The sequence below is a fragment of the Chlamydotis macqueenii genome, chromosome Z (genome assembly GCF_036417535.1).
Source record: "Chlamydotis macqueenii isolate bChlMac1 chromosome Z, bChlMac1.mat, whole genome shotgun sequence".
Taxonomy (NCBI): domain Eukaryota; kingdom Metazoa; phylum Chordata; class Aves; order Otidiformes; family Otididae; genus Chlamydotis; species Chlamydotis macqueenii.
In genome coordinates this window covers 33,235,564-33,253,314 of record NC_141593.1, presented here as the reverse complement: position 1 = coordinate 33,253,314, position 17,751 = coordinate 33,235,564, and the positions used below count along the sequence as shown (strand labels likewise).

The 17,751-nt window shown below is 40.1% G+C and overlaps 1 protein-coding gene across 1 annotated transcript in view; it reads left to right on the top strand.

Moving 5' to 3' along the window:
- The first annotated feature begins 413 nt into the window (after window positions 1-413).
- The window catches only part of FREM1 (FRAS1 related extracellular matrix 1), a 60,654-nt gene continuing 43,316 nt past the window's right edge, over window positions 414-17,751 (top strand). The window contains exons 1-12 of the mRNA XM_086770361.1: window positions 414-659; window positions 5,484-5,578; window positions 6,145-6,446; window positions 6,952-7,148; window positions 7,797-8,120; window positions 9,770-9,878; window positions 10,968-11,099; window positions 13,264-13,608; window positions 14,349-14,491; window positions 15,075-15,271; window positions 16,476-16,566; window positions 17,576-17,743. Of these exons, the coding sequence (XP_086626487.1) occupies window positions 429-659; window positions 5,484-5,578; window positions 6,145-6,446; window positions 6,952-7,148; window positions 7,797-8,120; window positions 9,770-9,878; window positions 10,968-11,099; window positions 13,264-13,608; window positions 14,349-14,491; window positions 15,075-15,271; window positions 16,476-16,566; window positions 17,576-17,743 (2,334 nt within the window). The 5' untranslated portion in view covers window positions 414-428. The remainder of the gene's footprint in view (window positions 660-5,483; window positions 5,579-6,144; window positions 6,447-6,951; window positions 7,149-7,796; window positions 8,121-9,769; window positions 9,879-10,967; window positions 11,100-13,263; window positions 13,609-14,348; window positions 14,492-15,074; window positions 15,272-16,475; window positions 16,567-17,575; window positions 17,744-17,751) is intronic.

Sequence of the window (17,751 nt, the reverse complement as noted above, 5' to 3'; positions counted from 1 at the left end):
TCTGGGCATGTGTACACTTAATAGTATTCAAAGGTGAAGTTAATCTGCTGCTTGAAATGAATTGCAATTGTAAGAAATGGCAGAAGTTTTTTGAGTGTGGGGTTTTTTTTCCAATGCCTTATATAAATTTTCTTTCTTTTTTTTTTTTTTTTTCAGGATTAACAAACCTTAAAAGTACTCTGAGAACACATTCATCATTTTGTCAGGCTTGACCAATGAATTTTATAAAAACCCAAGAATATTTTGAGAGGCTCCTGTCCAAATTTCAGTCAAGGAGTGCATCGTAACAGAAAATGTGGTGCATTTTTACCTGCAACTAACATTTTGGTTCTTCAATATATGGTGAAAATCTGCTGGTGGAAAGAGAAGAATTCTTTTTTTTTTAAGAACATTTTCACTGGTGGAAGAGAGCTGGCATCCCTCATAATATGAAGTCCTTTGAGAAAAGCTGGTTGTTTCTACTGCTGCCTGTTGTACTAAGAGTTGCCTGCTCCTCCTTTATTAGTGTAAACCTTGGGGTGAAAGTGATGAAGGGACAGTCTGTCTTCCTGTCAGAAGATGACCTCAAGTTTTCCATCCCCAGAGAGAAGGACGTCTGCAAAGTAGAAGTTGTGATTAATGAGCCAATAACACAGAGGGTTGGGAAACTAACTCCACAGGTATTTGGTCTCTGTTGTGCTCCTCTGAGTGTCCAAGTGTGTGCAGGTGTGGGAGAAACTAGGAATAGCTGCTTTATTGATTTTTTTTTTTTTTGGAGGTAGTGATAAAGGGTGTGAAGTTGAATGGCATGTGAGATTCAGCCTTTTGCTAAATGTTGACAGCTGACAGAGAACTGCATCCGTGAAATCCAAAAGCTGAGCTCAGTAACACAAGTGCAGAAAAGGGAGTTTAGTCAGAGTCTCCTTTCACAAGTGGGGCATGGGTGTTCTGAAAGTTTTGGTTGGGAGACACCCTCCCATCTTTCAGTTGCTTGTCTCTCAGCTGCTTGTTTTTTTACTGTGAGGGTAACCAGTGCCTCTGGGGTAATGCATAGCCCGTGAGACCATTTTGCATTTTAGTCACGCAGCCACTACTTAGGGAGCAATTAAGAAAAAAATCATCACACACAATAAGCACATTGTGTACACCGCTGTTTGCTCTGCTGTGCAACAGCTAAATTGCTAGCAGATGGCAAATACATTTTAAAAAAATGTTCTCTGTTAAAATTTCAAGCTTGTAGGAATGATGAAATGTATTTCACATACCGCTGTTCTGCTACCCATTTGCCTCACAAGTCTCCCCACCTGAATCATAGCAGGAAGGAGTTGGAAGTAATTGGCCTGTAGATGTAACAGCAGAGATAGAAGATGAATGTTTTTAAAATGAACCATAACCAAAGAGTTTTTGTCTGTTTTCAAAAAGTTTTCTGAATTGTACCATACAGCATACGCTTCTACATGTTTATATATATATATTATTTTAAACGCCCCCTCTGAGGTTTCTGGTCATCTCTGTGGAGGGGGATGCAGGAGCACCAGTATTTAAAGATTTTTCAAAGCTGCTGACTTGGCCATCATCATTATCTTTGCAGACCGCTGGTGAGTACTTCAGCTGAATCAGCACTCTGAAGGAGCAGAGGCAGGCCAGGGAAAAGAGGAGGTGATGAGCAGGGCAATGTGTGATCCTCTTTAGAGACTGGCCCCAAAATGTGCAGTGCCTCTGCTGAGCCTTCCCCAGGACTTGCTCTCTGTTAGCACAGGGGCTCTGACTGTAGTCCTCCCTCTGCACTTCCCCAGGCTAGTTTGGCCTGTGAGCAGAAAAAGAGAGACTTACGCATCTCACTGCTGGCAAATCTCTTCTGTAGGCAAGCTGGCTGGCTGAGTGAGTGAATTTGCTTTCGATTTCTGCCTCAGCCTCTGTGTGCAGTAGGACCCAGGTAGTTTTAAAAAGCCACTTCATCCTGCCATGCTTCAAGCACAGTCAGAGACACTTTTCCAGAGACCCTGGGAGATGTGTACTCACCATACCTTATTTTCCAAAATACATAGGCTACTTGCCTTTCCCCATTCCCAACCCCACCTCCATTAAATGCCCAATGCCCATCCTTTCATGGCCCAGATGTGAGCCCAGGAGGCTGCAGGCACACCTCATCTGGAGGGGTGAGCTCTGATGGGCAGGTGACCCTGGGGTACCAGCTGTGGCTGCCAGTAATGCCCAGTATATCTCCCCTTGGATGGCTCCTGGCCTGAATGCCATCCTGTTAGGAAAGGTGCCTTCTCCTCCTCTCTGCAGCTGTGGGGAGGTGGGAGTGCATCAGCACATGGGGTCCCCCAGGGAGACTGCCAGCGAAACAGGCAGTCTGGTTAGCTCATTTCATATTTCCTTGCTGGGAAAAAAAAAAGACATTTGTAAGTTGAGGGCTTCTGTTTTGAATGACAAAATCCTGAGCCAGACACTGCAAAGTGCTGCCTGAGCTTTCATCATTCCTGAAAAAAGGTGTCAGAGTCCAGCCATCCCGGTGCCACTCATGCTCGTTCTACCAGGAAATTCTGCAGCCAGAAAATGTCTTTGGTCTGATCTGGTTTACTGCCATTAAAGTGAGTAATGTCCTAGGAATGTATGACAATTTAATTACAAATTGTAATTGAAAAGCAGTTGAAGTAGAAAAAACCAGAGCTCGACAGTAATTAGGAAAAGATTTAGATCTCCTTTGTCTTACCCAGTGAATTTATAGACAATTAGAGTTGCGTGTTCATGCGAAATGAAAACATATTAGGAAACATAAAACAGATGTTTCATTTTACAAAGCAGATTGTGTCTTACACATGTATAAAATGACTGTTAGTCAGTGGTAACAGACTTTTGTGAAGAGGTCCTTCATCTCCCGTTGCCTTGTTATCAATTAAGAGATGGAACTAACAGCATCTTAGAAAGAAATAAATTAATTCTTTGATATGATAAACCACCTCCTCTGCTGTAGGCAGACCCCTCTGATATGAACAGGGATGCATCTTCTGAGCAGTACCTCATTGTTAGGTGTACACCAGACCTACATGTCACCAAAAACCCTACTGACTTTGAGGGCTCTACACTGATTTACATCAGTGAAGAATCTTGTCTTCAATGTACAGCATTAAACCACTGGAAGCTGTAATATGAGTGGCTTTTGTATACAATATACTTTTTTTTTTCTTTACAGTAACACCATCTAACTACTTCTCTTTTATTTTTTTCTTTTTTTTTTTGTAGAGTGTCACTTAGGACTATCTAATTAATCACCTTTCTTTATGTTAGCTTGTATTAAGAAAGAAAAAAAAAATAATTAAGAAAAAGACATATTTGTTGTTTGTTAAGTACTGAAAAATAATGAAACATATTTCTGTGACATTTGAAAACAATACGCAACAGAACAGCCACAACATAGTCAAAACCTTAATCATATGAGAGTCATTTTATTTTTGACAAATTATTCTTGTCCTTCCTTTCTAAGCAGTCCCAAGAAAAAAAAAAACACTCATATTTTCCTTACAGCTATATATTACAGATTATTCCAAGATTATTTTAGCCAATAGGAAGAGTGGTAAATCCATGTATACGTATCTGATAATCAACTAACTCATTACTTCAAAAAAAACCCCAAGACTTTGTACAATATGCTTCTTGATGAAAGCTACAAGAAGGCAATCACTGGGGATATAGAACAGTTACTGCATAGTTTGAGCATCTGAGAATAGCTTCGGTGGAAGTGGAGACTGCTAGTAATAACGAAAGCTGATAAACTCTGATTATTTTTCCATTATAGAAAGATGCGAGTTCTAATTCTGCGTAATCGCTAGAAATAAATGAAAGTCATTAGTTCTTATATCCTTTAGTATAAATCCACGAAGTGTTCATGATGCACTTCAGTTAACTATGCATTAACAACTCATTTAGGAATTAGAGTATTACTTTATTCTTACAATGAAAGTCAGAGCATCCAAAGACTTTCTCTATGAACTGCACCTCCAGCCAACATTTCAGAACCTCACTAAAACTCCACTTCCATTTTGCCATCCTCCAAAGTGATTGGGAAGATGTAAGTAATTCAGGCAAGCCACTTCATTTCCGTGATTATTTTGATGTATTTTAAGAAATGATTGGTAGTAAAAAGTTACCTTTCTGCAAAAAGGTGTGGTTTGTTAGTCAGATGTATATGTATATTAATCCTTATTAATTAGGGCCTCATCAGATGTGTCAGTGAATGCTGAACAGATTTTACTTTAGTCCACAGAAGAACTAATCATGTGTGAATACTGCCCATAAAAATTGAATCAAAACCACATTTAATTGTACAGTGAGACACTCAGAAAATGCAATGATTAGATTTTGCCTTCTTGCTGACAAGAATATGCCCTGTCTCTCTGTAGATATGAAACATGAGTATCGTGTGTAGAGGTCCCCTGTTATCACAAGGATAACATACACATGGTCTCATCAATGCTAGGAGCTTTCAGCTGTTAAACTCTCTTAAGAGGTATAGCTACACGGGCATTGCAATTTGCCAGATTTGCAAATTGGCATATGTGAGGACATGAAAATTCTCTAGATTCCAGTGCCCCAGAATGAAAATCCCTGCTTCAAAGAATGAGGGTGTCAGAACCCTCCAAAGCAATCTGCTTTCCATTTGCGTCAGGCACGTTTCCTCATTGCCTTACTTTTGTAAGTCAACAAACCATTAAATAAAACAATCAGCCTGAAACAAGTGTCTGTCTTAGATGGTTAAACTGTTGCCAGCCATCTTTGCAAATTTGACCTGTATCAGGTGTGTCATAAGAATCAGCCTATTTTGAGTTAGCTGTTGGATATAATATAGAAATTCTGCTTGCTTTTATGCTCTGGGATTACACTGACATTGGGGCTGGGTGTTGGTATGGCATAGAGGTGACATCTGAGCTAGTAAAAGACTACTGGTACAAAGTCAGTGTTCCAAAAACATGTAACAAATCTGAGCTAGCAAAATTTCCAACAGAGGAGTTTCACAGGATCATACTTTTGTAGTGCAATGGTAGTGGCCATAAAGCAGGATTTACTGTATAATCAAGCTATCGGCAGGAGCGACTTTAAAAGCTAATAAATCTAACATTATACTGCAGGAACTGCCGGCTTTTCATATCAATTGCACTTCTCTCACTGAATACAACAACATGCTTAAGTTTGCAGTCTGCAGTGGTAGAGAAATGTGTGCTCAAAATATTTGTTGCACTGGAGGAGGGACTTGGCAGCCTGAAACAATCACATTTATTTGCCCATTGCCTTGTAGAGTGCCAGCAACCCCATGTTTAAGTGGTTGCTCTGTCTCTCACTGGGAGATCACAGAACAGGTGAATACCTATTCATAGAATAAACTACAGATGAAAAATTTCCTTAGTGTGATGCATTCCTGGCAGTCAGAGAAAGCTGGAACAGAAGCCATGAAGTTAACATCCTTAATAGCGTTGTACTTGTCTATTCTTTCTCCTTCATAGGTTTTTGACTGTCACTTCCTTCCTAATGAAGTCAAATATACCCACAACGGCTGTCCGATTTTAGATGAAGACACAGTCATGCTTAGGCTGTACAGGTAAGCAGCAGCAGGAGATCACACTTCATTGTTACCAGAACAGCTGGCCTCATGAAGAGCAAGCAGTCCATTTTTCACAGTAAAAGCATGTTCTGCTGTACATATCGAAACTACTTAGATTCAGTAGCAGCATCATTAGCCAACAGTGACCATCTCTTTACAGAAATATTTGTCACAATTTATTTCAGATATCTTCAAATAATTTGTTAGTATTGATAAATATTATGTATTGCTTGCTTATTACAGAAGACAAGTGATTTTTCTTTTTATTATTGAAAGTGATAACAGTACTTTCAGAGCGCTGTATGTTCTGTGCTGTCCTGCTGATAGGAACACAGACTTTTGCATATACACAGCGAGTAACCTCTTCCGTCGCACAAACTTTTTACAAGTATAAGGAGGTGAGAAGCAGTCTGGCACCTTGTGGTCTCTGGCGATCTGGGGCTTGGGGGCACATGAGAGAAAGAGGTCCAAGTAATTCAATGTAGAAGGTGAGGCCAGTGCCAAACTCACAGAGCAACACAAGATGGAATGAAGAGTAATTAATTTCCTTCTATCAACCGCAGGTTTACAGAAACCGAAACGTTTGTAGAAACGTTCACCCTCCATGTGCAGTTGCTTGAGCCAGACTGTAACATCATCAAAATGCGCTCCCGTGCCCTGGAAGTCCCCGAGTACTATGGTCTGTCCAGGGTGATCAACAAGAATGTCCTCACTTTTGACTATGACAGGAAGATAAATCTGGATTGCACCATTTCCATAGCCTCTTCAGAAACCCATCTGCCTGCTCACGGCCAGCTCATCACCGGGAAAGTGCAGCAAGAGCAGCTTCGTGGAGATCAGCCACAGAGCTTCTTCTCTGTCCCTGGTACAATGTGCTTTAGTTGTTTGTATTAGCAGGTTCAAAGAGACCCAGCAGATTAAGTCTGCAGCCGTGGGTTGCTTCAGACGTGCGGGGTAAGAGTGGGTCATGTGAAGTTTAATGAACAGCTTGAGCTATCATGGAAACTGAAAGGGATGTGAAGTTTGTGTGGGGCACAATGCAGATCAGAGATCTGGGTCAGTAATCCCTCAGTTGGAGTCTGGTTTTGGCTCCTAGACATGTGAAAAGTTTGATGGCTTTGGGAACGCCAAGACTCAGTAGAAACACCACAGGGAGTTGTTGGAGGCAGTACCTACCCAACAGACCAAGGAATGCTGGAGTTAGAAGATGTCTGCTGAAAACAAAATTCTGCACAAAAAGTTGTCAGGAAAGGAGTCCTAATTCTCATCACACTGGCTTTTTATCAGGATTAGTTTAGCTACATGGACAGGCTTTGCGTGTCAGTTTCTGCTCTGGTAACTGTTTCACTATTGCTTCTGTTGGATTGCAGAGCACAGCCTGGGTCAGCAGTGCAGAAATGGGAGCTGCACACTCGGACCAGGAGTCATTCACAACACAAAAATGGGCTGCGAAGAATTTCTGAGTATGGGGATTCGGTATCAGCACCTTGACCCTCCCTCACCTGACATCGATTACATTCCTGTGAGGTTGGATCTCACAGACAGCAGAAGCAAAATTCTGCACAAGGTAGACTTTAGCACAACTTTACAAGGTCTGATTGTCTTCCTGGTTTCAAATAATTTTGATTACTTGCTCATTTTCACATTTGTAGACAGAGAGCAATCCTGTTCCATTCTTACAAGATTGCTAACTGAGCAAATGAAATGCATTATCTCCATGCTTCTATGCTTAGACCATTATGGCTACAGAGAAACAACTCTGGTTGTTTACTGGCAGGCATAAGTAGATTAGCCTGAAAGCAAAATTAATTCTGGCATAATTCCATCTTTTTTATAAAGCATGAGCTGCACTGACTTCAACATATACAGTAAGTAATAAGTTAAGAGCTGCGTGAACATATTCAGTCAATAATAATTAATGGCTCGTGCATGTTTCTGTCAGGTAAAGTTATTCACTAAACTCACATCAAATTAAGCAAGTTGTTTCAGATCAAAATTAAGGACACAAATAAGACTAGTGAACCTGGAATACCTTTTCATGAGGCCTAAATATTTACTTTAGGAATTTTCTCATTAAAATATTTCCATTTTTCTTTTCAAAATAATTATTGCTTTAACATGTGCACCAATTAGCTATGTGAAGATAATAGAAATGGAATTTACTTTGTTTGCTTCACTTTGTCTTTTCAGTTGTATCATTTTTTTCCTGTTGTAGACTGAGTATGCATGGCTCCCTGTTCACATTAAAGGCGCTATTCCCAATCAAATACCCAAAGCTTCTGCAATGGCAAAGTTCATTTTGGAAGTAGATCAATTTATTTTAACTCCCATGACAACCACAACTGTTGATGCTGAAGACAACGAAACTCCAAAGTCCCTGCTGATATTCAACATCACCAAGCCACCTCCACAGGGCTTCATCACTCATCTGTCTGACCATACCAAAGCTGTTGGCTCCTTCACATGGAAAGATCTCAGTGACATGCTCATTGCTTATCAGCCTCCAAATAACAGCCACACAGAGAGAAGGAATTATGAGGTAACAGTGTAATGTACCAGAAATTGCTGGTTTTCATCTCCTTAAGATATAGTGAGCTATAAATGAATGCATTCATTTGTAATGGGTATTTTTCAGGGGAAAAAAAAAGTTTCTCTAACCATACATAATGCAGGAGCAGAGGGAAAATATTTTACCACTTTCTCCTATGACTTATCAGCTTAACTGTCTAACACAAATCAGATACTTGTTGCTCACTAATTAAGAATTTCTTTGCACGGAAGGATTTTAATCCCCTCTAAGAACATCTAAAGAGGATTTTTTGTTGGTTTGATTTTTTTTTTTTTTTTTTTAGGGAATAGTGGAATAACAGTACTTGTAGATCTAAAAAAGAGCCTTTGGAAGGATCATTGGTGTCTTTTCCACATAGCTTTTATCTCTATGTGACAGTAGTGATCCCTGTGACCTGTGGAAAGGTGTCACATTTAAAGCCATGAAAGATAGTCAGCTAAATGTCAGAATTGCCATTTGATCTCTCACCCAACCTACAGTGGCAATGGTGGTATAAGAATAGCAAAAAGGGGCTCCCACCAGTTCCTGCTGGGAAGAGTAAAAGCATGTCACTAATACAGAGAACATGATGCAAACAAGAACAGGCTGGTCTCTGCAGGGTCTGGAATAAGTGAGTAAATAAACAGTGTCGATCTGTGAGATGAAGGCTGCAATGTTTCTTCCTTCAGATCTATCACAGAGTGCTGATGGTGAATCTCTCCTACTTTGGGTACGGTGTTACTTTATTTTTTTCAGTAACCAGTACTGCTAGATATTTTGTGTAATTCAGTAGTGTGCCAGCACTCTTGAGAAATAAATAATAGTCTTTAAAAGCAGATACAAGAGGAAGAGAAATGAGTTAAAGGAGTATATAAATATGCTGATAGTTATAAAATAACTGTCTAATAAGGTAGTTAAATAATAACCCAAAAAACCCCAGAATGATTGGTACTAAAGTAATGAAACTGAAGAGACAGAAAATCAGAGCAAGGTAAGCTGGGGAAACGGTGGACTGGAAAGCAGAGGAACAGTAACAGTAACTTTGGCATCTGATGCTGACAAGCCTATCACAACAACCTCCTTTCTTTCTCTTGCCTTAGTATCACAATCAGTCATGCTACCAAACTGCCAGCTCCCTAAGTGTCTCTTCTGTGTTGTGCTTTCAGAGTTTTTTGATCACAGGTTCAAGAATTTGACAATTCAAGAGTTTGACATTTTCTTTTTTCAATTTTTTTTTTCTGCCACTCTGTATCTTTTCTTCTATCATAATTTTTTGGTCCTGCATATGTTGAAAGAGTGGGAAATGCCCCTCCTCCTCTTATTACTATAAAAAAGTGCCCTTTGTTAATCGCTGAGTTAATTGCACCCCAAACAACAATGAAAATACTTATTTTTCCCATTAATTTCCACACATTGCAAGCTAACTTTCCCAGCATTCACTGTGAAGAGCACAGAAGGCCGATACTTAATTTATTGCAGAACCTCAAAGGCTCTTTTTAGAAGCTAAATCAAGTTTCATTTGTCAACATATTATCATAACAATTTAAGACATTTCAGGTAAGAATAGACTATATGTGTTTTGGGGTACAGCTGGTTTTCAGGCTTTTTTTTTTTTGATAAAGAGTTTGTTTTCACAACAGGTGGAGTTTGAGGTTCATGACTTCTACTTTGAAAGGAGTTTACCAATCATTGTGCATCTTTCTATCAGAACAACAGATACAAATGCTCCTCGGGTTTCATGGAATACAGGCAAGTTCTCTTTTCCTCAGTTTAGTTTGCTACAGAATTTGTAATGCTTTGATGTAGACAATTGACAAAGCTCTAAAATTAAGATTTACACCTGGAATTTAAGGATCAGTAAACTAAGGGAGTGTAAATCTCTTTTTTCCCTTTATCCACTTTGGGAGAAACATATTACAACAATTTGAAAAAATCTTAAGTTTTAACTGGAATGAAAAATAAATACAAAAAGGGAGTTACAGGAAAATCAGGATTTCTGAATATAGCATTTTCTTCAAGAACAAACTGGACATAAAAGAGTATAAACAGTAAAGACATACATGCAGTGGAATAAGCAGTAGCGTGTGGGAAAAACTAAGGCTCGTTGCTATTATTTAAAAGGAAGTTTGCAAAACTGAACAACTAGAAAAAGAGGGCATGATTCCAGCCACTTGAAGCCTGGAAACCTTACAGCCTTAAGGCTAATTCGAGTGGGTTTGTGATGCCTGCACTGGAGGAGGACAAGGTGTCCCATCTAGAGTGAAATGTACATTAATATGTAATCATCAAAAGGCAAAAGTAGAAGATCAAACAAGTCTTGAAGTTAACACCAGAGAAAGAGCAGTCTCCTTACAGTAGGAAAGGGAAAGAGCTGAGAAGGAGAGGCCTCATGTCTCCCAGAGAAGCCTCACCTGAAATGACTGTCTGAATACAAAGAAAAGATACTGTCCTCTGTCATGAAGTTCAGTATGTATTTTAAAATGCAGCCTCACCAAGGAAGCTGAGTGCCCAGTTTCAGACATTGTGAGACTGCAAGTGCAATGTTCCAGTTTGTGCAAATGTTGAGACGTGCCTAGCTAGTCTATCAGATCACTGAGAACAGAATATGTGATTTCTCTGAAAAAAATTCCTTAACGACAGTTGACTAAGGCAAGTATGTCAGAATAAAAACCAATATCAGGCTTTCAAGCTGGCCTTGAAATACCTGTCACAGGCAGGTATGTGGATGAAATTAAACATGCCTTTTTTTCCAGACTGGAACAACCTTCAGAAAGGTTAGATGCTGACAGCTGTGAATATTGGAGACGTTTTGGTAAAATAACACTCTGTTCTTTGCAGGCCTCAGCCTCCTGGAAGGGCAATCCCGACCGATCACATGGCAACACTTCCAAATTGTAGACAACGATGACATCCAAAATGTTCGTTTGGTCACAGTTGACGGCTTACAGCATGGGCGGCTCACAGTGAGGGGTAAATAATTTCAACTTGAGGGTCTGGAAACCTGTTCTCTAGTGACAACTGGCCACAATAACGTGACAGTCAGTAAGACATTGATAGAGTCTGTCATATGTCACTGGCTGCTGAGGGCTGCCAGCATAAGAGACAGATTTACAAGGGAATGAGGATGTGGAAGGAAATACCTGGATGCATCGTAAGAGGGAAAAAAATTCACAAGCTCATAAAGAAAGTCAGTTGCATAGCTTAGACACTTCTGCAAATAGTGTATTTGTGCTGTCCACATCCCTGCCTGGGAGACACTTGTAACTCTGGCATTTTGCCTACATATCACTTTCATGGGAAAATGAAATTGGTTCTTACTTTCTTCACTGGAGGTGGATTCAGCCCAAGCGAGCTAATGCAGCTAGTAACGGCATGCAGAAGGCCTGATCCTGCCCTGTCTCACCAAGGCTGAATGAGGATGGGTAACTCTCTGAGAGACAGTGCTGCAATGCCACTGGAAAAAAAAAAAAAAAGAAAAAAAAGAAAAGAGAAACACCAGCATAGCTGTGTGTTGCTCTGTGTCGCTCACGGGAGACAAGAAAACCTGGGGCATGAGAATGCATTTTCTGCAGGTTTCTCCTCCAGAGAGAAGAGCAAGGTCTGCACTGAGGGGCAGAAGCCAGGGCCCAGCCCAGCTCTGCCCTCCTGCCCTGGCATCCCTGGGGTCTGCCAGCCAGCCCTACTCCCTCTGCTGAACAGCTTCCCCTGTTTCAACCGCAGTAGACACGGGGGTTAAAACAAGGATGTTGAAAAATTCAGGATTTAAGCTTTTACTTTCTTAATGTATGTTTACAACTCAGTGCAGAAATTTTAAAGCAATCAGGTATGCTTTCATTGAGCAGGTGTGACTTCGGCAAAATGCAGTCACTGTATTTTTATTTCTTACAATTTTCCTTGAAGATGCTAAGGAATGTCGAGTGATTTTCATTTGTTGGCAAATACAGACAGCATTTGGATACAGTTGTTATTTACTGGCAGCTTTAAGGTCAGCCAGGTGTGGATATTTCTTCTCTGGTGACTGCACTTTATTCTCTTTTAAGTGCCAGCACAGGCACATGTGAAGGAAACCATCACCAAAGTTTTTGGCAATTGCCTTTTTTTTTTTGTCTAGCAAGCACCAACTGATGTTCAAACTTTAAAGGAAATCTTTGGTTTAGCCCACCAGCTGCACTACAACTCTAATGCTGCCGGCAAATGGTCTGAGCCACTGCCCACTGAATCAGTGGAGGGATTCCCATTAACTGCAGCGAAGAGTGAATCAAAACAATGTTTTGAACGCTCTTTTGTTGGATTTGGTAATGCCAGTCCTAGAGCTAAAGGAAAGCCCTGAAAGAAAGTATGGCATTATTCCCTGCCTTTTGTCACCTTTAACAGGCTTTTTTTTTGGTTGTGAGGCAGTTACTTTTCCATCCTAGAGTTTGCCCATAATTCTCTTCAAGTAAGGAGCAAAGGGAGTGGGTGGGTTGCTCTGCTGATGTTATACAGCATGGAGGGCAAAAAAATATTTTCCTTGGAGGCCTTGGAGAGATCATCTCTTGCAGCATGAGCTTGAAGCTCTTGAAACCTTTAACCTGTCTGAATATTTGTGTGGATGTATAACATATCTAGTGAAGCACAGGTGTAAGATTGTCTTATTATAGGCAGCAACCTCAATATGCAGAAAAAACAAGAACCACAAATGTTATTTTTTACTTGCAATGAAATGCTGAGCTATAATTATAAAGCATAGAATCATAGAATCTTTAAGGTTAGAAAAGACCTCTGAGATTATCAAGTCCAACCATCAAATATTATTTTTGATACTTAAAATACATGTAAAATGTTCTGATAAGAAAGTAGAGGTTGAAATTAAAGTGGAAACAGTTGCACTTAAAAATCCTTGATGTCTCCAGTTATCTTTAGTGCAATGGACATTTGGAGGATTTTCTCTGCTACCACAGCTGCAAATTCTGCATTCTTATTAACTGCTCCAACTTCTACAAGCTTGTTTCCAGTAAATGAAGTTACATTTGATTTTTCTAGTTAGAAATGCATTCTCCTTCTCTTTCCCTTAATAATGTTCATACTGGTGGAAGGTTTCTCCTCGGGGCTGAACTGCATGGTTTTGATGCATTTTCTTCCACTGTTTTGACAGGAGGGAAGGGATTCATGTTCACAGTCTCTGACATTCAGGCTGCAGTCGTTCACTACCATCATGATGACAGTGATTCCACTAAGGACTTTGTGGTATTTAGGATTTTTGATGGCCCCCACAGTATTCGCCATAAGTTTCCAATCAATATTCTCCCTAAAGATGACAGCCCTCCATTTCTTATCAGCAATGTTGTCATTGAAGTTCATGAGGGACAGACAATCCTGATTCAGGGCTCCATGCTTTGTGCTTCTGATATGGATTCCAGTGATGATTACATACTATTCAATATTACCAAGCTACCACAGGCTGGAGAAATCATGAAGAAACCAGGACCAAACATGATAGGTAATGAAACACATCCACAAAAGCATGCTTTTCTTTGTCTCCTTCTTTTTAAACTACATTAAGTGTGCTTTTCTTTGTCCCCTCCTTTTTGAACTATATTAAATGTTACAGTTAGACAACTTATTCCGGCTCAGGACAAATCATGGCAAATTTGGACTTTTTTCATTACAGCGTGAATCCCCATCATTAATTAATGTTGATCTCTGCAGCAGGGTAACTATACCTGTGAATAACATTTATGCCATAATTCTGCCATTTTATTATGCCATAATTTATGCCATTCTGAGTCTATTTCCCTACTGTACTCTTCTCCTCCAGAAAAACTGGGCTAGTCAAGAATTATTTTATCTGCAAAGATCCCTGACAAGTTCAAAGCTATTAGATGATGCTAATGATGCTAAAAGAGGAAGAAAGCTCTCCTTCCGTTTAACTGAAGTCAGAAGTTCTTGTGCTAGACTACAGAGGGTGCTAGTCCTGCAAATTCTCTTTTGTCCTCTGAACAGGGCTTTACACTCATTTGTTGTGTTTCTTCATTTATTGAGCGATCTTTAAGTGACATAGAAAAGAAGTTGATTATTTCAGGAAACATGGAAGACCAGTAACATTTCAAAGGGCTTACCCTAGTTAGGGTGAGAAAAGGACATTATGCTTCACCAGTTACTTGCACAGCTAATGGATAATTTTTATGAATTTTAAAATCATGTACTGTTCAATGGAAGATATATTCTTCAATTCAACAGGGTATTCAGTCAGCAGTTTTCTTCAGAGGGATCTATTTAATGGAATAATTTATTATCATCATTTGGGAGGAGAAGTATTTGAAGATTCCGTTGAGTTTGTGCTGTGTGATAGCCATGACCCTCCCAATCTCTCAGAGCCACAGGTATGAAACTGAAGCATCCCTGGCAGAGTCCTGCATTTTCCCTTCAAATGGCTGATGATTTTACACCTTCTGACAGACTTTCAAATCAAACTGGGATAGATCTTTTCTGTTTGCCATCAGCATGGTCGTCACCACAAATAATGTTCTTCAGCTCTTGTTCTGGCTCTCCATGGGCTAATTCTCTCTGCCTGGCCTCAGAGAGACAAGTCCATTGCAAAGACTTTCTCCTACACTGTAAAATGAAATGTTGAAAACAAATTAGATTTGGAGACAGTATGAATAAAATAAACAGCCCTCCTGAAGTCAACTGAGAAGAGACTATTTATTTCACCCAGAAGTCCAACACAATGATTTTAACTTTCCTTTTAATTTAAATGGAAACTGTTAACACTCATAGGCTTTGTGTTTAACCGTTGTATATCTCCATTATTTGTGTGTGTCCATGATATGGCATGATAGCCACATCCTATACCTCATATATCCAGTGATGCACTTACTTCTGTGTGTGCATGCTTGTGAACAGGTGCTTGGACACTCTTATTGAGAGGAATGGCTTCTGATTTTACTCTCTTCCTGATTTCAGGTGATGATGGTGCACATTATCCCTGTGGATGATCAGCTACCCAGAGAAGCCCCAGGAGTGATGCGTCACTTGGTTGTTAAGGAGACTGAGATTGCTCACCTGACTAAGAAACATCTCCACTTCATAGATGTGGAAGAGCAAGACAGGGAACTAACATACACCATAACCACTTCCCCATTTTTCTCTTGCACGCATGGGTAGGTGTGTCCTGCCATACCTTTCAGGTGGAACAGCGCAATGACCCATGTAAGAGGAGTAGCCTCAGTGGCAGTAGCATGCTTGTGTCTCCGGTTCTTCACCTGTTCGCTTAAAGTGCAGGTGACAATAGCTGGGTGCAGATCTCCTGTTGATAATTAAGAGTGATCTAGAGCTGAAAGCAACAGAATAATCCACAGATTGGATGCATAGTTTAGCAAGAAATAAGGAGGACGAAAGCACCTGAAATGTTTTTTTTCCTTTTGTCGGACTTGCATTTTATATTGGCCTGTGGGATCCTGTACAGGCTTGAGCACAAGTCACAGCACCTCTCCGAACTGATAGAGTGGGGCTGACCTGGGCCTGCCCCAAACCGAGAAGATGAGGCGCTACAGCTTTTTGTAGGATATGCATTAATACCGTGGCACTGTGAAGGACTCCTGATCCTGGACAAGGAACCTGTGGAGCAGAATGCAGGCAGAACAGGTTATGGGGGCAATAGGGGTATAGGATGAATGGATGTAGTAGCAGTTTAACATGTCACTGATGGTGTTTCACCATTTGTTTAATTCATGACAGCATCAGCAACAATTTGCTAAATAGAAAAATTTAAAAGCCAGCCATTGTACGGCTTAAGCCGTGAATGAAGATCAACACTTTCTATTTTTTACCTCAAGCAACAGGGTGTCAATATCCAGCTGGAGAAGGAGGACATGTAGGCTGTTCGCCTATTCAGTGAAATAGCCGCAGGGTCATCCAGTTTGCTGGTTACTACTGTTGGAAAGCTGGCTTGCTGGGAACTGGGTAATTTCAGAAGTTTATAAGATGCATGAAAACCAGAACTAATTTATTTTTCTATGTAAAGATAAATGCAGGTGTGTAAGTAATAAGAATGGGATGGACTAGATTTGCAGATGGTGCAAATGCTGTCCGAGGTGTGTAGTGACACACATGCAGCAAACCCAGAGCTTGCTTATAAGGTATGCAATGATTTTTCATGACCATCCTGAAAAATATTTCTTCTGGTCAGTTTTCAATGATAATGATTAAATGAATAACAAAGATAGAAGAAAGAAAAATGTTTATTCTTTCGATGCAGTTGGGAGTGGGAAATTAATTTGAAATGCAAGATTGAGCTATATGACTCTTGTTTTTCCTGTTCTTCAGTATTGCTAACCAGGGTGCGACAAATGTATTTTTGTACAGCCACTCAGATGCTGGGAAGCTGTTTATGGTGGACACCATCCCCAAGTTGGTCAAGGATCCTGCTGCTCTTGCACTGCGGTCATTTACTCAGGTCTGTTATGTTACCTGATACTATAACCAGATCTAAACAATTTTTAAAAGTTACAATCGTACAGCTTCTTTTTGATAGGAAATCAAGAGGTGATAATTGAGGAAGAGTACTATCACGTGCTCTGCTTAAGAAGATCAAAACTTTGCTAATTCAATTCCAGATTTTAAAACAAGTTTCCATCATGCTTTATTTCTGCAATATGTAAACATAACTCTCCTTCTGAAACCAGCAGAGGCTGCAGTTGCTTAGAGTAGGCTGAATTTGACTCCAGCATGATGTTTAGAGGAAGGGAAAAATACAAAATATGTGGAAATGAGGCCTTGAGAATTTGCTGCTTCTTGTCAGTGTCTCCACTGATAGACATGGTACAGGCTGGAACAAGCCTTTTTCAGAATTTTGTTGTTCAGTTTTCATGTTTCTGTAGTTTGATGGATATCTTACAAATACTAGCAAAGTGCTCTGTTTTATCCTGCTGTATGGTTAAGGTTGCATAATGGTGATTATTGCAGTACCATAATGAGAGCTCTGAGCCTATAAATCCTTAATCTTGTCCCTAATATGGGTGTCTGGATGCAAGATTTTGGTGATTATTTTAGCCTCTTGTGCTGGCCTGCCCTCACCTGGAGGCAGGGTGTGTGGTTTATTCATACTGTTGAGGGCAAATTCAGCTGCTATGGGACATGTTACATTAAAAGCTGTGCTTTGATTAATTGTTTATTTTAAAGTCACAGTTAGAAAAGGCCCTGGGACTAGCATTCTTAAAGGGCTCCATCAAGAAGATAAGGCCATTGCCTCTGTTATCACTTATAAACCATGTCTGTATTTTTTGCTACAGGTTTGAGTATTTGAACCTGATTGCCAGTAGCTAAAGAATACGTGCAAAGTTTCTAGAATTAATTTTGACAGTTTGGATAACATCTAATAAGGAGATGAGAAATGTCCCTAATGTCCTGAATTATCACTACTCCCATTATTGCTTCTTACATGCACCTCTCTTCTCTTTTTGCAGCATGCTGTGAACTATATGAAAGTTGCCTACATGCCGCCACTGAAGGACATTGGGCCTGAACCTCAGCAAGTCCAGTTTATTTTTTCTGTCAGCAATCAGCACGGTGGCACTTTGTATGGGATCTGCTTCAATATAACCATTCTACCAGTGGACAATCAACCCCCAGAGGTAGGGTG